The 16503-nt window shown below is 43.8% G+C and overlaps 2 protein-coding genes across 3 annotated transcripts in view; both read left to right on the plus strand.

Annotated features, from left to right (window-relative positions):
- LOC132872561 (zinc finger protein 568-like) overlaps positions 1–16503 on the plus strand; it is a 49683-nt gene that overhangs the window by 19554 nt on the left and 13626 nt on the right. For both annotated transcript variants that reach the window (XM_060907576.1, XM_060907499.1), the window contains exons 2-3: positions 13593–13664; positions 15039–15096. In XM_060907576.1, the coding sequence (XP_060763559.1) occupies positions 13593–13664; positions 15039–15096 (130 nt within the window). The remainder of the gene's footprint in view (positions 1–13592; positions 13665–15038; positions 15097–16503) is intronic.
- On the plus strand, positions 2509–5408 carry LOC132873284 (E3 SUMO-protein ligase ZBED1-like). The gene is made up of 3 exons (XM_060908708.1): positions 2509–3498; positions 4185–4799; positions 5012–5408. Exons 1-2 carry the CDS (start codon positions 3204–3206, stop codon positions 4661–4663), a joined length of 774 nt encoding a protein of 257 aa, XP_060764691.1. The 5' UTR covers positions 2509–3203; the 3' UTR covers positions 4664–4799; positions 5012–5408.

Genomic DNA, 16503 nt, shown 5'->3' on the forward strand with positions numbered 1-16503 from the left:
GAGAGGTCCCCCAAGCCTCCACGGGGTCCTCCCCATTTGAATTGTTATACAGGTGTAAGCCGCGCGACATTCTAGATGTGCTGCGGGAAAATTGGGAGGAGGGACCTTCACCAAGTAAAAACGAAATCCAATACGTTATTGACCTGCACGCAAAACTCCACACACGCACCTAACTCAGGAGAATTTGCGGCAGGCCCAAGAACGACAGACCCGCCTGTATGACAAGGGTATGCGCCTTAGAGAGTTCACACCGGGAGATAAAGTTCTCGTACTGTTGCCCACATCGAGCTCCAAATTGGTCGCCAAGTGGCAAGGACCCTTTGAGGTCACACGGCGAGTCGGGGATGTTGACTATGAGGTGAGGTGAACGGATAGGGGTGGGGCGCACGGATAGGGGTGGGGCGCTACAGATTTACCACCTCAACCTACTCAAACTCTGGAATGAGGAGGTCCCCGTGGCGTTGGTGTCGGTGGTTCCGGACAAGGCGGAGCTGGGGCCGGAGGTTCAAAAGGGAACATTGGCATCGCGTACCTCTCCGGTCCCCTGTGGAGACCACCTCTTCCCGACCCAACTCGCGGAGGTTGCCCAGTTGCAGACCGAGTTTTCGGACGTGTTCTCGCCCCTGCCCGGCCGCACCAACCTCATAGAGCGCCACATTGAGACGCCCCCGTGGGTGGTAGTGCGTAGCCGCCCTTACAGATTACCCGAGCACAAGAAAAAAGTGGTTCGGGAAGAACTTGAGGCCATGCTCGAAATGGGCATTGTCGAGGAGTCCCACACTGACTGGAGCAGCCCGGTGGTCTTGGTACCCAAGGCCGATGGGTCGGTCTGGTTCTGTATGGACTATAGAAAAGTCAACGCGGTGTCTAAATTCGATGCGTACTCAATGCCTCGTATTGATGAGTTGCTCGATCGGCTAGACACGGCTCGTTTTTACTCGACACTGGATTTAACAAAAGGTTATTGGCAGATCCCCTTGACTCCATTATCCCGGGAAAAAATGGCCTTTTCCACACCGTTTGGCTTACACCAATTCGTCACACTTCCTTTTGGGCTGTTTGGGGCGCCCGCTACGTTTCAGCGGCTGATGGGCAGGGTCCTCCGCCCCCACGCCACGTATGCGACCGCCTACCTTGATGACATTATTATCTATAGCAATTACTGGCCGAGGCACCTCAAACATCTGAGGGCCGTCCTTAGGTCGCTGAGGTGAGCGGGTCTCACAGCCAACCCAAAGAAGTGTGCGATTGGGCGGGTGGAAGTATGGTATCTGGGCTTCCACTTGGGCAACGGGCAGGTGCGTCCCCAAATTAACAAGACAGCAGCAATTGCGGCCTGCCCGAGGCCCAAGACCAAAAAGGGGGTGAGACAGTTCCTGGGGCTGGCTGGCTATTATCGTAGGTTTATACCTAATTATTCGGACGTCACCAGCCCGCTGATTGATCTCACTAAAAAGGGGGCACCAGATCCGGTCCAGTGGATGGAGCAATGCCAGTGGGCTTTTTCTAAGGTAAAGGCTGCACTGTGTGGGGGGCCACTTTTACACTCCCCTGACTTTTCTCTCCCCTTTATGTTGCAGACGGATGCGTCGGACAGAGGGCTGGGGGCTGTTTTCTCCCAGCAGGTGGAAGGGGAGGATTGCCCAGTCCTATACATTAGTCGCAAGCTGTCGGTGCGTGAGGGGCGCGACAGCACCATTGAGAGAGTGCCTCGCGATCAAGTGGGCGGTCCTCGCCCTCCGGTACTACCTGCTGGGACGCCCTTTCACCCTCTGTTCGGACCACGCACCCCTCCAGTGGCTCTACCACATGAAGGATGCCAACGCGCGGATCACCCGTTGGTATCTGGCACTCCAACCCTTTAACTTCAAGGTTTCAGTATCGTATCAAGAGAGAAAAAAGTGCCATCTTGCCACCTGTATTAAATTATAATAACTTTTTTAATAATGGTGGCTGGAACAAAATAGTGGTGGGCCAAATTTTCAGAGTGCATGTTAATGTATTCTGTGGCCAGAATCTGCGTAGGAGCATCATCCCATGGTAAAAATGGGGCTTGGTATCCAAGTATGCACTGGAATGGTGTTAGCTGAGTGACTGAATGTCTGAGAGAATTCTGTGTGTACTCGGCCCATGGAAGGAATCGTGCCCAATCCTTCTGGTTCCGCATGCAGTATATGTGGAAGGAGCAGCCCACTTCTTGATTTGCTCGTTCTGCTTGGCCATTGGACTGTGGGTGGTATCCAGAGGTGAGGCTAACTGACACTCCCAGCCTGTCCATGAAACATGACCATAACTGATATGAACTGGGGGCCCCGGTCATTGACAGTAGGGCTGCACAATTAATCGAATTTAATTGAAAATCGCGATTTTGGCTGCCACGATTAAAGTAAATGAAAATCGCAATTTATTTCCATTTAAAATGCGAGCTCTACTGCATATCTGATCAGCACTTTTTGACCAGTACTCTGCCAAACCATTAGGGGGCGAACCGACGCATGTAAGGTTTCATTACTCCGCCTAAATAAGCAAGCAAGCCAAGTGCGCAGAGCTTCAGTGCAGCAGTATCTTCTTCAAGGGATGATAGCGTGAGAGTAGGTAACAAATTGAGGTGAGAGAGAAAAGCTAACTATGTCGGAACAACAGAGTCAATCTGTGTCTGAAGAAGCAGGGGGAGGTGAGGAGGAGTTTGTCCCTCAAAAGGGCTCAAGTTCTGTTATTTGGACGTATTTTGGATTCAGGGCGAGTGATGTCCAACAAAAACAGGCGATGTGCAGAGAGTGTCAGAGTTGTGTCTGCCCCGCAGGGTAACACCACAAATCTGTTTAATCACTTCAAAAAGCACCACGTAGAAAAATATAATGAGTGCATGAAGGCCAAAGCCAGCGTCGTTGGCACTGCACAAAATCCCCGTCCCGCAACCCCAACCCAGACAACCATCCAAGCAACACTACACCGTGCAACACGATATTTACCCACATCACACAGACACCAGGAAATAACAGACGCAATCGCGTTTTATTTAGCTAAAGCCATGGCCCCAATAAACACCGTGAATGACGCCTTCAAAAAAATGGTGAAAACGCTGGACAAAAGATACGAGATGCCGTCAAGAAATTATTTCTCGAAAGTGGCATTACCTGCGCTGTACAATCAATGTCGGGGAAAAATTGAGAGAGTTATCAGCGGTCCCGTTTTATGCTACCATGACTGACCTGTGGTCAAGCAGGACCATGGAGCCGTACTTGTCCCTGACAGTACATTACATTGATGAGGATTTCCAAATTAAAAACCGGTGCTTGCAGACGTCATTTTTCCCGCAAGACCACACGGGAGAAGCCATAGCCCAGGGATTGGAAGAGGCACTGGCTTCTTGGAGTTTGCAAGAGGAGAGACTTGTCTGCATCACAACAGACAGTGGGGCCAACATCGTCAAGGCAGCGTCTCTGAATCAGTGGACAAGGCTTCAGTGTTTTGGCCACAGGCTCCATCTGGCCATTGGTGAGTAGTTAAAAAATGCATACATAATTGAGATGTAATCTGAAAATTATTAATATTCAATACATCTATATAATTTTATCTCGAAATTATTATTGCTGTGTTATCTTCAAATACCTGCATGCTGTTATGTAGTGTGTAAGTAACTAAATGGTAAAATTAACTATCTAGAAACACGCAAACACGCACACCTTTTCAAGTTCATTTGTCCTCATCTCAGTGTATCAGCAGAGATCAGCCATGTAATGTAATGTCTCAGGTCTAGTTTGTAATTTGTGGAGCGCCATCTACAGACGCACTGAACTTAGGAACACAACATCCACACCAGAGGGAAACTTATTGAACATTTACATGCGTTCTCTCAGTGTGCCTTAAAAGAAGCATGCAAGCAAACACAGGTGTTCATCCCCCTTAAAAGCATATGTATTCCATCTCCTTTTGTGTTTATGTATGTTTTTGTTGCCCTCTTTTGTAGCAGTAAAAACAGGCAGAACAGTGAAAAAACAGAAGTAACTTGTATTTTAGCTCACTACATGTTCCTAGTGCACAACGGGCAATGATATTAATATTGACAAGTTAAAATAAATAAATAAATAAGGGACTTGAATACAACATCTTAAAATAACACGTGAATATGCATATACTTTTGTTGTGGTTTGATTCAACATGAGTTTCATGTTCTTTTACAGAGAATGCTATGAGAGATCCACGAATTGACCATGCAGTGGGGATCTGCAAGAAACTCGTCAGCAGTTTCTCTTACAGCTGGAGGCGCAAAAGGGAGCTAGCACAGGCTCAAAAAGAGCTGAAGCTTCCAGAGCATGGGCTGAAGACAGAATGCCCCACAAGGTGGGGATCAAGACAGGCAATGATTTCAAGAGTCCTGGAGCAGCATAGGGCCATTTCTCAAGTCTTAGCGTCTGACCGGAAAGCAAGACACCTCATCCCAACGTGGCAGGACACTGACATCCTGGAAGCCATCAACAAAGCCCTCCAACCTCTGACTGAATTCACAGATGCACTGTCCAGTGAGAAGTATGTTAGTATTTCCTTTGTGAAGCCAGTCCTCCACCTGTTCAGCTCCTCCATCCTCAAGGCAAGTGATGATGCTCCAGACCTGACCAACACCATCAAAACCAAAATCCTCACCTACTTGGAGGAAAAATAGCAGGATCCTGAGACACAAGAACTGCTCAATATGGCATCTGCTCTCAACCCACGCTTTAAGATGAGATGTAAATGAGGACAGGATTGCACCAATCCAGGCCAGACTCATATCTGAGATGGTTGCATCTGCACGAATGGTTAGTAATAATTGTGGATATACATACAGAATTTACAATACATTACATATGTTAACTTGGCTTATTAAAATTTGCTAAAAGATTATTGACATGCTGTAATCTGAATACGAATGTTAAATTGAATTTGAAAACTAAAATTGAATTTGAAAACTAACTGCAATAGTTAAGCTGAATTAGATTTTTCTTATTTTATGTATCATGCTCTTTTCAAGGAGATGGACCGAACTGATCCGTGTAGAGAGACTACAGACAACACAGAGGATGCACCAAGTACATCTAAGAAAAAGAAGACTTTGGGGAGCTTCTTCAAAGACACTGGGGCAAACTCAACAAGATCCTCTCTTCTCCAGGAGCAGCAGACTGTGGCCTCTGAGCTTCATTCATACCTTCAGTGTGCCAGCCTGGACAGTGAAGGGGACCCACTGGACTGGTGGAAAGGGCATCAGCAACTGTACCCACGGATTTCCCAGCTTGCGAAGAAATACTTATGTATTCCAGCAACAAGTTCTCCATCCGAGAGGGTATTTAGCACTGGAGGCAATGTTGTGACCTGCCTTTGCTCATGTTTAAAGCCAGAGCATGTTGATAAGCTGGTCTTTCTAGCTAAAAACTTGTAGGCCTCAGTATAATGCTATGTAATTGTTGCAATTGAGTTTTCAGTTCCTTCATCCTTTGGTAATTTCTTGGATAAATTTCATTTATTTGTCATTTGGAAATCAGAATTTCTCTTTTAAATTTCATTCTGCACTGAAAGCTATTCATATTGTTTGTTTGAATATAGTCAAATAAAATTTAAGTGGTTTCCCTAACATCAAGAATAGTCGTGATTAATAATCGTGATTACAATTTTGATCAAGACAATCGTGATTATCATTTTTTCCATAATCGTGCAGCCCTAATTGACAGTGTCTTTGGGAATACCATAGTAGCGGAAAATGTGATTGAATAGTAGTTCAGCAGTTTCAAATGCAGTGGGAAGACCCAGTAGCGGGATGAGTCTGAGTGTCTTAGAGGACTGGTCAGTGATGACCAGGATGACAATGTTGCCATGAGACTTGGGTAGGTCAGTGATGAAATCAAGGGTAATGTGTGACCTGGGGTACTGGAAGAGGACATAGTTTGTCGACAGGGGGAGCTCTGGGAACCTTGGCTTGGGCACAGACAGAGCATGAGGAGACGTAATAGTTGATGTCTGAAATCATGTTTTTCTACCAGTACTTGTGTTGGAGGAGCTGGTAAGTGTGATGGCTGTTGGGATGTCCGGTGGCAGGAGAGGAGTGTAGTGTGCCCAGTTGATTAGTTTGCCTCCAAGTCTAGGTGGAATGTGCAAAAGTCCCAGAGGGCAGTTTTCCCGTGGGCTTGCGGTCTGTGCCTGTCTAATCTCTGTCGATGTCCCAGGTTATGGCTTGCAGCAAGGTAGGTTTGGATGGGTGAGGTGAGGACGTGTAGATTCGAAATGCTTCTCTGTTCTTAAGTATTTTAAGTTCTTATGATCAGTCAGGATCGTGAATAGGTGCATTGCACCTTCCAACCAGTGCCTCCACTTTTCAAGGGCCAGCTTGATGGCCAAGAGCTCTCAATTACCAATGTCATAGATTCTCTCAGTGGGTGTGAGCTTTTTGGAGTAGAATGCAGTGGGGTATAACTTGGATCATTCTCCAAGGCGCTATGACAGAACTACTCCTGTTTCTGAAGCATCCACCTCCACTACGAATGGTTTGGAAGGATCTGGGTGCTGAAATATGGGGGCTGTGGTGAAAGTGGTTTTCAGCTGATTGAAAGCCTGATCGGTTGCAGGACTCCAATGGAGGTGACGAGGTCCATTTTTCAGACCGGTGAGAGGGGCTGTGATGGTGCTGAACCCACAGATGAAAGTGGTAGAAGTTGGCAAACTTGAGAAAGCGCTGCAGTTCCTTGACTGAAGTGAGAGTGGACCATGTCGTCACAGCTGTGACCTTGGCTTGGTCCATGCTCACTCCCTCCAAGTTGATAATATAGCCCAGGAATGAGATCTGGCTGACATGGAACTCACGTTTTTCTGCCTTAACATACAGGTGATTCTAGAGCAGGTGAGAAAATACTGACCTGATGTGATTGTGGTGGATGTTCTCATCTGGGGAATAGATCAAGATGTCCTCAATGTAGGCAATAACGAACCTCCCCAACATGTCCCTGAGCACGTCACTGATGAGGCACTAGAAGACAGTGGGAGTGCAAGAAAGGCCATAAGGCATGACCAAATATTCGAAGTGGCATGCGATGGTGCTAAAAGTGGTTTTCTACTCGTCATCCTCACGAATCCTGACCAGGTTGTAGGTGCTGTGAAAGTCTAGTTTTGAGAATATCTTTGTAGATCTGAGTTGTTCTAGAGCTGAAGGTACCAGTGGGAGTGGATATGGGTACTTTACTGTGATCTGGTTCAGGCCTCAATAGTCTATGCATGGCCAGAGACTCCTTCCTTTCTTTTTGATGAAGAACAACCTCGCCAAGGCTGGAGATGTTGAATGTCTGATATACTTCTGCTACAGAGTTTCTTGTACGTACTCTTCCATAGCTGCTTGTTCCATCTGGGACAAAGGGTAAATGTGGTTTTGAGGAGGAGTTGTACCTGGGAGGTGGTCAATAGTACAGTCATAGGAATGGTGAGGAGGCAGACCACAGGCTTTCCCCTTGCTGAATACCTCCTTTAAGTCAAGGTAACAAGCTGGGACGTTGTCGAGGGAGTCAGGCTGAGGGCTCTCTACAGAAATGGATGAGGGCATGAGTTGGGAAAGTCTCAAGCAGTTCTGAAAACAGGAAGGTGACCATTGAAGAGCGTCCTGTTGCAGCCAGAAAATCAGAGGATTGTGAAGTTGAAGCCAAGGGTCTCCCAATGGGTCATGATGTGAAGTTGGGATGACAAGAAGGGTTATGCGTTCAGTGTGAATGGGACCTACTTGAATCTTGAGGGAGATGGTTCATGTTGAGACCAGTCCCTCACCTATGAGTCTCCTGTCTGGCCTTCAGCTTGATTGGTCTCAAAAGTTCATGGGTGGTGAGTTGATCTCTGTACAATCACACTGTTTATGAAGTTTCCCTTTGCTCCGGAGTCTGGCAGCTTTAATAACACTGGCACTTGAAATGATTGTGAGTTGCGAGACATTTCTGGACTCACCGGGTTAGTAGGGCTGATGGTCCCGTGGGGGTCGAGTATGGCACTTCGGGATCAGATGACCGGCCTTACCGCAGTAAAAGCAGAGGCCCTCACATCATCTCTCCCTCTCTGACCGCTACAGTCGTGTATGTGAGACCGCCATAGGAGTTACGTGGTTTGTGTTTTGGGGGGGGAGAAAGAGGTAGTTGTAGTGAGTGTCCTTTTGGATGAGGTGATGTAGATGGATGGCCAGGTCAATAAGAGAGATGTTCATCACGGCATGCCAGCTCGTTGAGCACCTCTGGAGGCAAACCTTGGCAAAACGTGGCTTTCAAGGCTGCCTCATTCCAGCTACTGCCGGTGGCTAAGGTGCGGAAGTCCAGTGCGTACTCCAGGAGGCTCATTTCTCCCTGTCAGATCGTCAGTAGACTCTCTCCGATTGCTCTTCCCTCAGGTTGATGGTTAAAGACTCTTGTGAACAGCTCCAGAAAACGGTCATAAGTAATGTGTTCGCCCCATGCATCCAAACCACGCTTGCCCACTGGAGAACTTTACCAGTGAGAAGACTGATGAACTGGGAGATCGTGTTCTTTGTTTATTCCTGTGTGTAATGAAAAATATAAAGAACATTTGAAGAAGGAATCCCTTGCCGTTTGAAACTTCCTTGGAAAATTTTTCAGACCTAGGAATGCTTTGAGGGGCATGTGAGGATGGCCTGCGACATCACAGCAGTGAGCTGTGACATCCTGTTGTTGAGATTGCTGATCATCTGCTGGTGCTCTCCTAATAGACGCCCCTGCACCTTGACTGCAGTCTGCTTTGCCTTCTCTGCTGCATCCATGGATGGCGAAGTATCCTGTCAGATTGCAGGGATTTACGGATCCAGGGGAGAGCGGGTACGACGCAAACTGCAGATAAAGCCAAATTGTGAATCAGGAAATGGGCAGAGGTCGCTCAATCGGCAACCAGAGCAGTGCAGGGCAGATGAGATGATGAAGTAGGAAGTAAACGGTGGCCTTTAACAGGAAGTCAGTCAGAAAACAAACAGCTTGGTAAAGTCAGGTACAGGACATAGAACACAACTTTGCGAAGTGTGTTTATAACTGCTGAGGTTATATAGGGAGGGTGATTGCAGGATAATTGGAGACAGGTGATGTAGTTTGGTGACTGGGGGGGGTGCTGTGTATCATGGGAAATGTAGCCTGGAGCAGCTATGTTTGGAGGCGTCTCTGAACTTAGGTTTTCAGTGCTGTTACTGACAAATGGGTATTGATATTGGTTGATATTCAAGGTTTCAGTATCATATCGAGAGAGATCTTGCCAACTGTATTAAATTATAGTAACTTTTTAATAATGGTGATTGGAACAAAATAGTGGTGGGCCACATTTTCAGAGTGCATGTTGGTGTATCTCTAGACTGCTGATAAAGCTGCACTGATGGAGTTTTCATTATTTCTTCATTTATTTCAAAATCCGCTTTAGCAGGGTTCCAGACTAACTTTTTGACCAAGGAGCACTGTGCTCCCAACCCCTAAAAATTGGGCGCACCAGCAAAAATCTAGGCGCACCACTATAAAAGGTTGGGAGCACAAGCAAACGTCTTTGCCATACCAAGTATTACTCCTATTAATCAATGTTAACAACCTTCCATTAAGTATTTATTTGTTCTTGGGGAAGAAGGACAAATCACACCATTTGTTACAACCAACTGCTTTATTCCAGACTTGAACCTGCAGTCATGTCCAGGCACAACACTGATGTCAAGTCAAATACACAGCCAGGCATACTGACCTGACAGAATATCCTATAGAGTGGTACACAGGCATATTGACCTGACAGAACATCCTACAGAACACAAGCATACTGACGTGACAGAATATCCTATAGAACACAAATCAACTATTGAAAAAAATTAAAAAATGATAATAGCAGGCAGAGTCATGTGGAACTCTGCAATGGAGCGCTTCATCTTGTCTGAACAGAGACCACAGGGCCGCAGAAACTTCTGACCAATCATACACACACTTACTAACCGTGTTTGTTGTTTATCCTTATCAATCTGCTCCTTGATTCGCTGATTACGGTCAACTGATCGTTTAGCAAGTTGATTCGCCAGTCATGATCAGCTGACTCGCAGGATGCATTACATCATGGAAAATTTCTTGGAACGGCCGGCGCAGCACGAGTGCTACTTCCGGGTTTCGCATAGCGGGCGAATGGCACGTGTCAGCCGGCTGGGGAGTTATAAAAATTAATTTGATCGCGTGTTTCTGCCGGGGGTGGGCGGGGACTTGGTTTTCGTGCTTCAGTCAGCCAGCAGGGCTTGCTTCAGTCAGCCAGCCAGCGTGAAGCTTGTTTTTTTTTTTTTTTCAGACGGCGGCTTTGTTCTGCAGCCATTATCTAGGCACAGGCCTTAATTTTTGCTCATTTTTTTTATTGGCGCACCGTGCGACCGTGATTTCAAATACAGTTGCACCCTCAAAATTCTAGTCGCAAGTGCAACTAAACCAGTCGCACTCACGAGCCCTGTTTTTAGTATAACTTAAAGTTCTGAATACTACTACTGAAATTGTTCTATGTTTGACAAATAATACAACCCCGATTCCAAAAAAGTTGGGACAAAGTACAACCCCGATTCCAAAAAAGTTGGGACAAAGTACAAATTGTAAATAAAAACAGAATGCAATAATTTACAAATCTCAAAAACTGATATTGTATTCACAGTAGAACATAGACAACATATCAAATGTCGAAAGTGAGACATTTTGAAATTTCATGCAAAATATTGGCTCATTTGAAATTTCATGACAGCAACACACCTCAAAAAAGTTGGGACAGGGATAATAAGAGGCTGGAAAAGTTAAAGGTACAAAAAAGGAACAGCTGGAGGACCAAATTGCAACTCATTAGGTCAATTGGCAATAGGTCATTAACATGACTGGGTATAAAAAGAGCATCTTGGAGTGGCAGCAGCTCTCAGAAGTAAAGATGGGAAGAGGATCACCTATCCCCCTAATTCTGCGCTGACAAATAGTGGAGCAATATCAGAAAGGAGTTCGACAGTGTAAAATTGCAGAGTTTGAACATATCATCATCTACAGTGCATAATATCATCAAAAGATTCAGAGAATCTGGAAGAATCTCTGTGCGTAAGGGTCAAGCCCGGAAAACCATACTGGGTGCCCGTGATCTTTGGGCCCTTAGACGGCACTGCATCACATACAGGCATGCTTCTGTATTGGAAATCACAAAATGGGCTCAGGAATATTTCCAGAGAACATTATCTGTGAACACAATTCACCGTGCCATCCGCCATTGCCAGCTAAAACTCCATAGTTCAAAGAAGAAGCCGTATCTAAACGTGATCCAGAAGCGCAGACGTCTTCTCTGGGCCAAGGCTCATTTAAAATGGACTGTGGCAAAGTGGAAAACTGTTCTGTGGTCAGACGAATCAAAATTTGAAGTTCTTTATGGAAATCAGGGACGCCGTGTCATTCGGACTAAAGAGGAGAAGGACGACCCAAGTTATCATCAGCACTCTGTTCAGAAGCCTGCATCTCTGATGGTATGGGGTTGCATTAGTGCGTGTGGCATGGGCAGCTTACACATCTGGAAAGACACCATCAGTGCTGAAAGGTATATCCAGGATCTAGAGCAACATATGCTCCCATCCAGACGACGTCTCTTTCAGGGAAGACCTTGCATTTCCCAACATGACAATGCCAAACCACATACTGCATCAATTACAGCATCATGGCTGTGTAGAAGAAGGGTCCGGGTACTGAACTGGCCAGCCTGCAGTCCAGATCTTTCACTCATAGAAAACATTTGGCGCATCATAAAACGGAAGATACGACAAAAAAGACCTAATACAGTTGAGCAACTAGAATCCTACATTAGACAAGAATGGGTTAACATTCCTATCCCTAAACTTGAGCAACTTGTCTCCTCAGTCCCCAGACGTTTACAGACTGTTGTAAAGAGAAAAGGGGATGTCTCACAGTGGTAAACATGGCCTTGTCCCAACTTTTTTGAGATGTTGTTGTCATGAAATTTAAAATCACCTAATTTTTCTCTTTAAATGATACATTTTCTCAGTTTAAACATTTGATATGTCATCTATGTTCTATTCTGAATAAAATATGGAATTTTGAAACTTCCACATCATTGCATTCCGTTTTTATTTACAATTTGTACTTTGTCCCAACTTTTTTGGAATCGGGGTTGTACAAATTGTAAATAAAAACGGAATGTCCGGTTGTGACCTAGGCTTTAGGTCTTTTTTGTCGTATCTTCCGTTTTATGATGCGCCAAATGTTTTCTATGGGTGAAAGATCTTGACTGCAGGCTGGCCAGTTCAGTACCCGGACCCTTCTTCTACACAGCCATGATGCTGTAATTGATGCAGTATGTGGTTTGGCATTGTCATGTTGGAAAATGCAAGGTCTTCCCTGAAAGAGACGTCGTCTGGATGGGAGCATATGTTGCTCTAGAACCTGGATATACCTTTCAGCATTGATGGTGTCTTGCCAGATGTGTAAGCTGCCCATACCACACGCATTAATGCAACCCCATACCATCAGAGATGCAGGCTTCTGAACTGAGCGCTGATAACAACTTGGGTCATCCTTCTCCTCTTTAGTCCGAATGACACTGCGTCCCTGATTTCCATAAAGAACTTCAAATTTTGATTCGTCTGACCACAGAACAGTTTTCCACTTTGCCACAGTCCATTTTAAATGAGCCTTGGCCCAGAGAAGACGTCTGCGCTTCTGGATCATGTTTAGATACGGCTTCTTCTTTGAACTATGGAGTTTTAGCTGGCAACGGCAGATGGCACGGTGAATTGTGTTCACAGATAATGTTCTCTGGAAATATTCCTGAGCCCATTTTGTGATTTCCAATACAGAAGCATGCCTGTATGTGATGCAGTGCCGTCTAAGGGCCCGAAGATCACGGGCACCCAGTATGAGTATGGTTTGCCGGCCTTGACCCTTACGCGCAGAGATTCTTCCAGATTTTCTGAATCTTTTGATGATGATATGCACTGTAGATGATGATATGTTCAAACTCTTTGCAATTTGACACTGTCAAACTCCTTTCTGATATTGCTCTACTATTTGTCGGCACAGAATTAGGGGGATTGGTGATCCTCTTCCCATCTTTACTTCTGAGAGCCGCTGCCACTCCAAGATGCTCTTTTTATACCCAGTCATGTTAATGACCTATTGCCAATTGACCTAATGAGTTGCAATTTGGTCCTCCAGCTGTTCCTTTTTTGTACCTTTAACTTTTCCAGCCTCTTATTGTCCCTGTCCCAACTTTTTTGAGATGTCTTGCTGTCATGAAATTTCAAATGAGCCAATATTTTGCATGAAATTTCAAAATGTCTCACTTTTGACATTTCATACGTTGTCTGTTCTATTGTGAATACAATATCAGTTTTTGAGATTTGTAAATCATTGCATTCCGTTTTTATTTACAATTTGTACTTTGTCCCAACTTTTTTGGAATCGGGGTTGTATTTCTGTGACTTTCCCAAAGTATGCAATCAGAAATGAAACATTTTAGCAGCTATATTAACCAATCGGGTAACGTTTTCTGGGGGGAAAAAATGAACTGACACGTCGGCTTAATAATCTGTCCTTTTGCTTTTACAGCTTTTCAAACGTAACGCGCTTGCCAGCTGCAACAAGAGCAGATTGGACATCAACAGATGAAGCTTCAGGGAGGTAATCCTAAAATGCTATTTCACATTGTGTTTTAGTGTAAAGAATAACTTTTGCTAACTGCTTTATTGTTTTATTAAGCAGGCTGTTTACAGTGGTGTGTTTCAGTGGAGATTAAATTGAAGGAGAATTGTTAGTGTGAACTACGGTGGCCCATAAGTGCAAAACACAAACTAAAAGTGAAACCAAAACCTCATCATGAGCTAGAAGAAAGTGAAGGTCCTTATTGAGCATTACATGTTGCTCAAATCACGAGAACAAATTTTATTTTATTTTTTTTGGTCTGAAGTCTAGTTTGCGGAGTTACTATGATTTTTCTGCAAAGTTACTTTTGTTATATTTGACACGCATTATTTCTTCTGACTAACCCAGGTTGCTTTATACAAGTTTTAATACTGTGTAACATGGACAGCATCTTTTTAAAATGACATCATATGAATGTCCTGGATAAAATTAAACATGAAAAGCATCAGTAGATTAATTTGGGCTCATAATTCCTCTTACTGAAAAGCATCCTCCAGTTGACTGACTGACGTGTGCTGCAGCCAATCAGCCACGAGCATGTGATGTTCAATAAGGACCGCCTTTTTCTGTTGAGTTAATGTTGATATGGATTTAGTTTTGATGTTGTGTTTTCACCTTTTGTTTTGGTTTTGTTGTACCAATTTCAAATTAATTTTGTTCTCCCCACAAAGTTGTGGTTTTTGGTTTTCTTGTATTGCTTTTGGTTCTGCAGTTGTGGGTTTCCCTAATGGTTTTGGTCTTGGTTTCCTCTTGCATATTTTTTGCTGTTGCCTTTTTGGCTTGGTGGTTTTGCACTTGCAGGCCTCTATGGTAAATTATATGTCCTTGCAGAGTCAGGTTTATGGCTGCATGGTACAAAGTAAAAGGGTGAAGTGTAATCTATTTAACGGTATGATGTACTGATATAATTGATTCACTGACTACTGTACGATTTGGTAAAATAACGTATTTCCAGTGACGGGGAAAATTCATGAATGAAGAAAGCAGAAAATAAAAGCTCTTGATAGTTTACCCATATTAACCTCCGAGGGCTTAGCGGTCACATGCGTGGACAGCACTTTATGGAAATTCGGAACAAGAATCCACATATGTGGACATACTTTTTCTCTAAAAGTACATCTTATCAAAAGATGATGCTTAGTTTTTATTCTAATCAGGTTCTAATAAGCCAAAATAGCAAAGAGAAATAAAAAATGCATGTAAAAAAACAGCTTGGGCCTTAGGAGGTTAATAAAAGGATCCTAATATAGCATAATTGTTATACAGATCAGTAAATTAGATATTACTTAATCTTACTGCTTGAATACTAACCTTAAGTCTTTCTAAACATGTTTTTCTTCTGCACATTTATAGTGACGACAGAAAGTTAAAACAAGAGGATGCAGCCTCAGCACCGGTGGAGATTGAGTTGGTACATACTGTTGTGTCTGTCAGGGTGGACAAATTGTAGATAATTGGAGAAGCCTGATGGGCTCCTGGCTTTTCTAAATCCTCTAATCCAGGGGTTTTCAAAGTGTGGGAGAGTCAGCCCCCCCTCGGAGAGCAATTAAACAACAGCGCCCCCTACAATTTTTGTTGTTGCTATACTTAATGTTCCATTCGTATTTTTAAAAAATGGTTGTTGTACACTTTTTTCTTTTTCACATTTTAAACATCTGTGCTTTTTAAAACATCTTGTTTTACGCATTTTAAACATCTCATAGCATCATTAGCTAGCACCTCTTGGCAGACAACACACTGTGGCAGTGGAGCATCTTCAGATCCAGTCCATGAAAATCCAAACTTTAAATAATCGTGGTCATACTTCCTTCTTTTTTCAGTCCCCCCAGGATTCCGCGGGCCTTTTTTGTGATTGTTGCGGGCTAAAATGTCTGATGTTGCGGGGGGTTTCCAAAAAATTGCGATGAAATTTGCGGTGTTTTTTAGATTTTTGTTGCGATTACATTGCGGGAGGAAGTGAAAGTTGCGAGAAATTGTTGCGATTTTCTCTTTTTGTGATTAAAATTGAGTGATATGTTAAATATTAAGTTATTACTGAAAAACTATTGATTAAAAAAACAAAGACACTGAGAAATGGTCCTATAAACATCTTTACCAATTTAAAAGATTACCAGGACTACAAAAATGCAGAAAAATAGGCTTTACTTATCCAAATGCACCTGTTGGTTCAAAAGTTAAAGTGCATAGAACCTCACAGCACAACATGAAGTTACCTTAAAATATAATATAAATGCCTCAGCTTTCATGTAAGAAAAAAAATATTAATACTAGTACTGTGTGCAGGCAGTCTCTCCTGAAGACTAAATTAAACAATAATTATAAACTAATAAAATAAATGGCTCAGGCTTCATAGAAAAAAAACAATTTGAACAGAGTCTCACAGTATGATGCTGAAGCTGCCTAAACAATGGAAAATAAAATACCATTTTGGCAAAAATCTTGGCATCCATTAATTTCTTGTATTAAGTAAAAAAAAATAATAATGTAAAGTGCACACAGTCCTTCACTGTAAACATAACACACTTTCAGTAACAGAATTTATGCAATGTTGCCAGATACTGCTGACGTTTTCCAGTCCAAAATATGTTCAAAACCCGCCAAAATGCACTTGAAACCGCCCAATCTGGCAACACTGCACGCATGCTGCTTCTCTTGAACGTATACACGGAAGTAAGGCGGAAGGTCGTTTGTCGACGTCACCTCAAGACGACGCCAACGATTGGTCAAATTTGCGGGAAAGTTGCGGTGATTGGATATAATTGCAACACCGCCCTGAATTCGCGGGGATTGGTTGAATTTGCATTGAAGTTGCAAATCG

Source organism: Neoarius graeffei, chromosome 1 (genome assembly GCF_027579695.1).
Source record: "Neoarius graeffei isolate fNeoGra1 chromosome 1, fNeoGra1.pri, whole genome shotgun sequence".
In the NCBI taxonomy this organism is placed as follows: Eukaryota; Metazoa; Chordata; class Actinopteri; order Siluriformes; family Ariidae; genus Neoarius; species Neoarius graeffei.